A 9,378-nucleotide genomic window follows, 5' to 3' on the forward strand; every position below is an offset into this window, starting at 1 on the left:
TATCAGGCCGATTCATCTAATTCTTAATACTCCAATAAGGTATACGAGTATAAACTATTCCCTATTTTTGTTGAGAAGTTTCTGGAGAGTATTTTTCTAAAAAATATTCTTAAGGATAACTCAACAACACTCCGAAAAGTATAAGAGTATAAACTGCTTCTCAAGACTCCAGCAGACGTACGAGTATAAACTGTGTCAAACGCCGGACAACGCATCGTAAACGAGGACTCAATGCCAACAATCGATGGTCAGTTCTATGTTGAACCAGCAAACACGAGCTAAAAATCAGAAAATCAGGAATCGACTTTAAGTTTAAAATTCCGACAATGGTCAGACAATAAATACAGCACCGGAACCCTTGCAGACATTCGACAAAGCACCGAATAGCTTGGAAGATTGAAAGAATCAAGAATAGAAGCCATTCCAAAGTCCTGTTACACCAACTGAAGGTTGGGACAATCATATCCAAAGTATTCCCGACTCTTCTATAAAAGAATGAGGCTGAAATACTTTGGAGGGGGTATCTGTAGGCGTATAAAACTACCTATGGGTCCCTTAGCACAGCTCGGCACGGTGATTCGACAAACCAACGAACCATCGGGTGACGTATCTAAACACAATCATTAGACCACAACACCGAAGCCAAGTGACACGCGACGAAGCGGATTAACGAGGCGACGAGGTTAACGAACCGCACGCAAACAACGGAATACATCCACTCACGTATGGAATCAAGCTAACAGGTCGATGAATCAACGAGTCATCCAACCGTAGAGTCCACCGCATCAAACAACGATCGGGAACAGACTTGAACTCTAAGGCGGATTTACTACCAAATCAGGATCCGGACTGCCAACGGATCAACAACGAAGCTCGGATAAACCGCGAAACGGACGAAACGGCACACCCCGGGAAGAGCTCGGCCAAGACCGAGCCGCTCAGGTGGCTCACCGAGCCACCAAGGTGGTGTTGGCCTTCTTGTTTTGATGATGTTTAACAAATAATTTACCACTAATGTTGTTTGTCTAGTATTTGTGTTTTCCTATGTATTATAGACAAACAACGTAGTTGGAGGATGGATAGAACCGAGCCTTAACGATCATATCAAATGGAGGTTGGCGGAATTATGGAGTGAAGCAACGTACAATTCAAGTTCAAGATCCAAGTTTAGCTTCATCCGCATGTATACCAAGTTGAGCTACAATGAAGATCAAGATCAAGCTTGTGTAACTTAGTATAGGTTTTATATTATGTGTGTTAAGTACGTTAAGCTCAATATCTATACACACACATTTATTGATTTCTTCGTATATATGTTTATGAAAATATTGCATAGAATATGTAATTTTATGAAAATATTGTCTTATTAGTTTATAGACTTCAATATCAGTTTATACATGTTTTACTAAGTCTATAAAAACATTTCACAAAGTTTCAAAAGTTAGTTTATGTTAAAACATCAAAATTCAAGTATCTCATATTCTCATGTTTTGGACTATTTTGTAAAATGATGATATTTTTTATTTGGTAAGTCCTTTTTGGAAACCAGTCATTGTAACATGTTTATTATCATGTCTACAATCATTCTCCAAAGTTTTATATTTTTTGAAATTTATTTGATATTTTTAAACAGTGTTTTAAAATCAGCTCTAAAACCTGTTTTTCTACTGTGTCAGTTCTCGGTCGACCACACCGGTCGACCGATCATTTGTTCTTTCGTCACCATGCAGCAGAGAGTTGGTCGGTCGACCGCACCGGTCGACCGACGAAGTTCCTGCTCGATTCTCAGACTGGAACCTAGATCGCGGTCGACCGCAAGAATTTCCGGTCGACCGCCGCTCAGTCTGACTGTTTCCAACGACTTGTTTTGTTACCGTTGGTTGGGGTTTTTGGTCTTTTGTTTTGGGAGTTTTGGCTGAGATTTCAAGTGGGTATAAATACTCTATTGCTGTTCTTTTTCAATTAAGCCAAGAAGTTTTTAAACAAGTTTTAAACAAGGATTTAAGTGTGTTTAAGGGTTTGTTTTGTTTGTGAAGAAGTTTTCACAAGTGGAGGAGATCATCTTCTTGTTTGGGCTCCAATCCCCATCTCTCCATCTTGTCTTCCATTGAGAAGTTTTCTAAACTCTACTCTAGATTTTATTTATTATTTGTCAATTATCATTTCTATTAAAGCTAGTTTTATATTGAGTTTAGTTGATTTGATTTTATCTCATTGTTACACACACCCACTTGAGCTTATTGTATTTACATACATAGTATATTAGGGTTGTAAGAGATTGCAATATTGAGTTGTGCTTAATTGTGTTCTCATCTATTATAGAGAACAAATTTATATTTGTTACATTGTGAGTGTTGTAAGGTTTTCGGTGAGCTAGAAAACCGAGTGTGTTGTGAAGTTTTCGATGAACTAGAAAATCGATTGTGAGGAGTGACGTTGATCGGTGAGCGTTGAAAACCAAAGAACGACTAACCTATGATAACTATTAGTCTCTTTCGACAACTAAAAGTCGTGCCTAATTCAGCCTAAGCAACCTATTTTCATGGTGCTAAACCAAATTAAATCCATTAAGTTCTTGTTAATCCCTCATGTTCTCAAGGAATAATTAACCTACTTTCGTGATCAATTAATTCTTGTTCAATTACTATTTTCCGGCGTTAATCTAACCTTTTAAGTTCAAATCAACATCCTAAAAGAATTAAATCAGTGGCCAATTGAATTAACCCTAGGCAATTAGATCTAGCAGTTGAATAATGCAAATCGAACAATCAATAACAACAACAATCAGTTCATTAATTCATAACCATGGCCGAACCTAGTTCAATCCCAGATAAGACAATTACTCACACATAATTGAAATAGAAAACATGATAACAATGTATAAGATCATAATCATAAACTAGAAATTGAAATAGATCAGAAAGAGAAACCGTAGTGTTGAAGTTGCACACAATTCTCCACAAACAGCAGGTTCCAAAGCAAAAGAAAAACCTAATCTAAGAGTTTTTGTAGAGAGAAGAAGAGAAGAAGAAGAAAGAAATATCCAGATCTCCAGCCTCTAGGTTTCTCTGATGCTTCAGGGCGTATCCTTTTAATTCTTTTACAAAAACGTGTTGAAAGATAACTTCAAATAATGCTCCAGATCGCATGATAACTGACTGCTGTCATCCAACACGGCTATGTAGATCGACATGACCAGGCCGTGTTTAACTTTGTTTCGCTCTGCTTTCTGGGCTTTTCTTCTGTAATCAACATGCCTGTGTTGTTGAACACTGGGTGACCGTGTAGCCACTTTCCTTGCATTCCTTGACTCCTTCTTGACTCCGAATCCGCGCTAAGCTCTAACTTTCCTTGCATTCCTTGACTCCTTCTTGACTCCGAATCCGCGCTAAACTCCAGTAATTCCTACACAATATATAAATAGAGCAGTAAACAAGAACTAGGGAGCTTAACAGGGCAAAAGTGCAAGGAAATACATCAAATTACAACAAATCCATAGGTGAAATATAGTCAAATTATAGAGAATATTTGTGTTTATCAACTCCCCCATGCTTGAACTATTGCTTGTCCTCAAGCAAAACAGATGGAAACACACACATGAGAGGGTACAGATTCAAAGAAAATAGAAATTAAGCACAAAGGTATCCACTATTCTCAAGTTCACATGCAACATTATTCCACACAACCCCATGTCAAAACAGAAATCTTGTTTCAAGTTCAAAGTTGAAGAAAATGTATCTGTAGGCATTCACGTACGTTAGTGCAAGTGACTCAACTCATAAACATTGGAAAAAGAAATGGCATGACAAAGTTAATTTTTTTTTTTGATTACCCAAAACTCCCCATGACAGACACATATCTCATCACAATGGGTCATACTCTTCCTACTTAAGGTCTCAAAGGAGCACTCGGTTTCCTTGCATTTTATTCAAATTTTTTTTCATTTTTTTGAAAATCCTGTCATAATTAACACCTACTGACGTGACAACCATACTTATGAGGGTGCGGTGCCAGGTACTCGGTGCAACAGACTTTAGGACTTTTTTTTTACAAGGCCGAGTGTTTCTCCAGTAACCAAAAAGTATTCCAAGTCACCAAAGAAGCTTAAGTTTTAATTAGATGGGTTGAGCCAAAATCCATTCCTATCTCTCCAATGTTTAGAGTTAAGTATCGACAAAGTGGAACTCAAATAGATAACATCATAACCAACTGAACATGAAACAAAGATTTTTTTTAACAATGGGGCATGTGCAATAAATGATGTACATGCTAAAAGGTTTTGCTGAACAGTGGTACTCCTTTTTTTTAAAGCTAAATGAAAAATCCCAACACAGAAAACAAGCACTCAAAAACACCAAAGCATACATGAAACATCATCCCAACAAACCCACTCCACCATGCTTGAATTGCACATTGTCCCCAATGTGTAAATAACTGAAAAAAAGGAGAAAAGGGACTTACTGCTCATTGTGGTGGTGGAGGAGGTGGATAGCCATGAAGTAGTGACCATTGGTGCATATGTTGCTTCTGGTCATTCATTGTTCCAAGTGTATTGCCAAAATTGTCCAAGCGGGTGTCCATGATGAGAACAGATCTGGAAGTTTCAGATGAATGAAAGAATTTGGTCTATGAATGTTGGCGTTGATCTGGGCGTAACGACAAGGGCGGTGTCTTGGCGCTGGAGGCACGCCTGGCGATTTGGTGGTGTTGGATGTGATGAATGAGAGAGAGAGGCGGAAGTGTTGAGTGGTGGAATCAAAGTTGGGGAGGGAAGTGGTTTTGGGGAAGTTGTTAGTCGGTGATTTTGATGGTGAAGGATGAAAGAGGACAGTGGTTTAGGGTGGTGAAGGGAAGGGATGCGGCTGTTTGCTCGAAGAGGTGGGGTGGTCAGTCGGTGGTGGTTTGTAGGGGGGGTTGATGGGTTAGGTCAAAGAAGGTGGAAGGAGGGGGGTCTAGAACGAAAAAGAAGGGGGGTGTGGGGCAAAATGAGTCTGGAATTTTTTTTTTCTTTGGCCACGGGTGTGGTGGATGCCTTCCCAGGGTGTGGTAGACTCTGGAAATGAGATGAAGACTGTCCCGACTGCTACACGGCTGTGTTGGTGGACACGGCCTAGCCGTGTAAACTGTGTATTCAATATTTTTTTTCTTCTGCCTCTTTAGCCTTGAACTCTCTATTACCTATTTTCCCTTTGTCATTCACCTACACACTGTTTTCAGCAAAAGTTGGTTTTGTTGAGGAATTCATTATATCTTCAGTCAATTACAACAAATTCAAATGAATAGTCTTTTATAAGACCTTTTCTACACAACAAAGTAAAAATTACAACTTTTGAGAAAATAACACAAAAATCGTCTATCGATTCTTGTTTTTGTGGGACTTTGCCTGTGCCGGGAACGCTTTGGTTCGTGGACCGCCGAATCACAGATCGTGAAGGGGGTTTACTGATTCTGACTTCGTTTATCGAAGTGAGAACTTGAAACGATATCTTATCAAAGTAAGATAGTCGTTCTTCTTAAAATCAAGTCAAAGCTCAATTTTAAGGAGTTACACGAAAACCTAAATCTGCTCTCTCTGCTCTGAATTGCTCGAAAATATGCTCGATCCTCGTCAGAAATGACCCTAGGGGGGTATTTATAGCCTCAGGGGTCTGTAACTGCAAAAAACTCAACAAACGACAAAGTTAGACTAGCGAGACAGTGTTTGCTGTCTCGGCCCGCGAGACAGTAAATACTGTCTCGGAAACAGTAACCGTCAGGCAGTTTTCGTTTTAACTGCATTCCTACGTTTCAAACTCCGTTATTTTTGCAGTTATTCACGTGATTTTCACCCACGATGTTCTCCACGTCCCTTGGCAGTTAATGGACACGTGGGTGGGAGTTACTTAAAGTGGTTTTGACCATTTCAATACTATCTCGCTGGCGAGACAGCGAATACTGTCTCGCTGCGAGACAGCAAAATCTGTCTCGCTGGCAAGACAGCAAAGTCTGTCTCACTGGCGAGACAGTTCATATCTGTCAGTTTTGAGTGGTTTTCCCTATGTTTGGATATCTATTAGCATTTTTTATGCCTACACACACCAGTTCACGGCAACTTGATTACATGTTATGAAAACTAATAATTAAAACACTAAAAGGAAAAATAAAATGAAAGAAAAACTTGGGTTGCCTCCCAAGAAGCGCTTGTTTATGGTCATGAGCTCGACCCCTTCAATGCTCACAATGATGATGAATCGGGAAGGGTAAAAGTACCCAACTTCTCGATCAGAGTTCCTGTGAAATAATGCTTTAATCGCTGTCCATTGACCTTGAAAGATCCCATGGCTTCACTCCATACTTTGACAGCCCCAAATGGGCATATTTTGCACACTTGGAATGGTCCAGACCACCTTGAACAAAGTTTTCCCGGAAAAAGCTTGAGTCGGGAATTAAGTAGAAGTATCAAGTCTCCTTCTGTAAACTCTTTACGGAGGATATGTTGATCATGCCACTTCATTGTTCTTTCTTTGTAAATCTTGGCATTCTCATACGCATCGAATCTCAATTCATCAAGTTCATTTGGTTGAAGCTTTCTCTGTTCCCCTGATTCTTTCAAATCTAAATGAATGCTCTTGTTAGCCCAATGTGCCTTATGTTCCACTTCAACTGGTGGAGATGGACTGGTTCTAGACTTCTTCTACTGCTTTTTGACACGACTGTGTCTACGGACACACCATGGCCGTGTGGAATCATTATTCAGCATTTTCCCAGGTGCAGTTTTCTCTTCACAAACCTGTTCTGGGCTGTTTCTGCTGCTTTTTGACACATCTGTGTTTACAGACACAACCTGGTCATTCAGCCCCCTTGCAATTTTGACCACTATATCAGGTTCTTTGATGTAGGTGGTTTTGGTGTAGGTTGGCTTTTCATCAAGCATTGTAACATAGGAAGTTATTTCCTGATCATCATCATCTGGTACCCCATTCTTTACTAAACATTTCTCAAGTGGATCACTTGAGATATCTCTGGTAAAATCTTCTCTAACCACCATGTCAATCGTGTCAATCCTGCAACAAGTATCATCAATTAGTGGAAACTTCATAGCAGAAAACAAATCAAAATTCACCTTTTCATCCCCTATATTGAGAGAGAGCTTTCCATTCTTCACATCAATTATCGCTCCAGCGGTAGCAAGGAAAAGTCTTCCCAATATAATAGGGATTTGAGAATCCTCCTCTATTTCAAGAATAACAAAATCAACTGGAATAAAGAATTTACCAACCTGGATGGGTACATCCTCTAATATACCTACCGGACGTTTAACCGATCGATCCGCCAATTGGAGGGAGATAGTAGTAGGCTTCAAGTCTCCCATCTGTAACTTGTTACATATAGACAATGGCATAAGACTGACACTAGCACCGAGATCACATAGAGCACGATTAATTGACATATCACCAATTGTGCAAGGGATTGAAAATGAGCCAGGATCTTTAAGCTTAGGTGGTAGCTTATTTTGTATGATGTCACTACACTCTTGGGTCAAGGCTACAGTCTCATATTCCTCTAATCGCCTCTTATTTGATAGAATCTCCTTTAAGAATTTGGCATAGGATGGCATTTGGGAAATGGCTTCAACAAATGGGATGTTAATATGCAATTTTTTTAATATTTCTATGAATTTCCCAAACTGTTTTTCCAACTTAGCTTTAACTTGCCTTTGAGGGAAGGGTAGTGGAGGCTTATAAGGTGCAGGTGCTACATATCTCTCAACCTTCTCCCCTTTCTCACCAATATGCTCTTTCTCACTTGTCACCAACTTCTCACTCTCATCACCCACATCCCTATGATCACTCCTCATCATTGGTGTCTCTAGCTCTTTTCCACTCCTAAGTGTAATGGCATTGATAGATTCCTTGGGGTTGGTTTTAGGTTGTCCAGGAAACATACCCAAAGACCTAGAAGAAGAGTTAAATTGTTGGGCTAGTTGAGTGACCTGACTCTCTAGCATTTTGTTGTGGGTGGCTAAGGAGTCAACTTTAGAGGCTAGGTTCTTAATGGCATCATTCATGATCCTATTCTGATTTCTAAATTCTTCATTTTGCTTATTCTGGGATGTCACGAAATTTTCCATCAAGCTTTCTAAGTTGGACTTTTGGGGACTAGGGTAAGGGAGTCTAGGGGTTTGAAAACCTGGAGGTCGAAAATTTGAGTGAGGAATTGGGTTCAGGGGTGGATTTTTATAGGATAAATTAGGATGATTTCTCCACCCCGGGTTGTATGTATTGGAAAAAGGGTCCCCTTTCTGATTAAAATTATTCATATAATTAACATGTTCAGATAATGGTGCATCAGGGGAAGGGGAGTTTCCAATTTGACATTCCACAGCAGAATGTCCAATGATACCACATATTTCACAGTTAGTAGAGTTAGATGCTACTGAATTCATGCTCATCTTGTCAAATTTTTGAAATAAAGCATCTACTCTAGAAGCAATGTGGTCTAATGCATCTACAACATACCTCCCGCTCTTTTTGGATAAAGAGCGCTCATCTGACCACTGGAAATGATTCTGTGCCATATCCTCTATGAGTTGTTTTGCATCTCGTACACTTTTGTTCATCAATGCACCACCCGCTGCTGCATCCACGGTCATCCTTGTGTTGTAGAGAAGACCATTGTAGAAGGTGTGAATTATGAGCCAATCCTCTAACCCGTGATGTGGACAGATCCTTAGAAGATCCTTGTACCTCTCCCATGCATCATACAATGACTCCCCTTCTTTTTGAGTGAAGGTTGTTATCTGATTTCTCAATTAGGCTGTTTTGCTCGGAGGGAAGTACTTAGCAAGGAACGCTTCTGAGAGTTGGTCTCATGTAGTGATGGAGCCCGGTGGAAGTGATTGCAGCCAAGCCCTTGCCTTGTCTCTTAGTGAGAAGGGAAACAACCTTAGCTTGATTGCATCACCTGACACTCCATTCATCTTCAATGTGTCATAATACTCTAGAAAGATTGAGATGTGGAGGTTTGGGTCTTTGGTTGGAGTGCCTCCAAATTGGTTTTGCTGAACCATGGAGAGGAGTGAAGGCTTGAGTTCAAAATTGTTGGCAGCAACATTAGGCTTCAAGATGCTAGATTGGGAGCTATGGGTGGTTGGTGATGCAAACTCCTTCAAGGATCGGTCTTGATTGCATTGGTTTTCTAGAAGTTTTCGATGAACTAGAAAACCGATTGTGAGGAGTGACGTTGATCGGTGAGCGTTGAAAACCAATACTGTGAGGTGTAAACGTTATTCGGGTGAACGTAGAAAACCCGGTTGTGATAGTGGATTTCTTTTCACTCAAATCCGCAAGTGCACGGATATCGTTATAGCGATGCAAGGTCGTATCCTCAGGGACTTCG

The 9,378-nt window shown here is 40.1% G+C and overlaps 1 protein-coding gene across 1 annotated transcript; it reads right to left on the bottom strand.

Moving 5' to 3' along the window:
• On the bottom strand, positions 6,674-8,632 carry LOC109847732. The gene has a single exon (XM_020416963.1). The coding sequence runs from the start codon at positions 8,630-8,632 to the stop codon at positions 6,674-6,676; it is 1,959 nt and encodes a 652-aa protein (XP_020272552.1).

Source organism: Asparagus officinalis, chromosome 7, assembly GCF_001876935.1.
Source record: "Asparagus officinalis chromosome 7, Aspof.V1, whole genome shotgun sequence".
Taxonomy (NCBI): Eukaryota; Viridiplantae; Streptophyta; class Magnoliopsida; order Asparagales; family Asparagaceae; genus Asparagus; species Asparagus officinalis.

Bases quoted from the DNA above. Each gene is read 5' to 3' on its own strand.
- LOC109847732 (XM_020416963.1), bottom strand. From the start codon at position 8,632: ATGACCGTGGATGCAGCAGCGGGTGGTGCATTGATGAACAAAAGTGTA.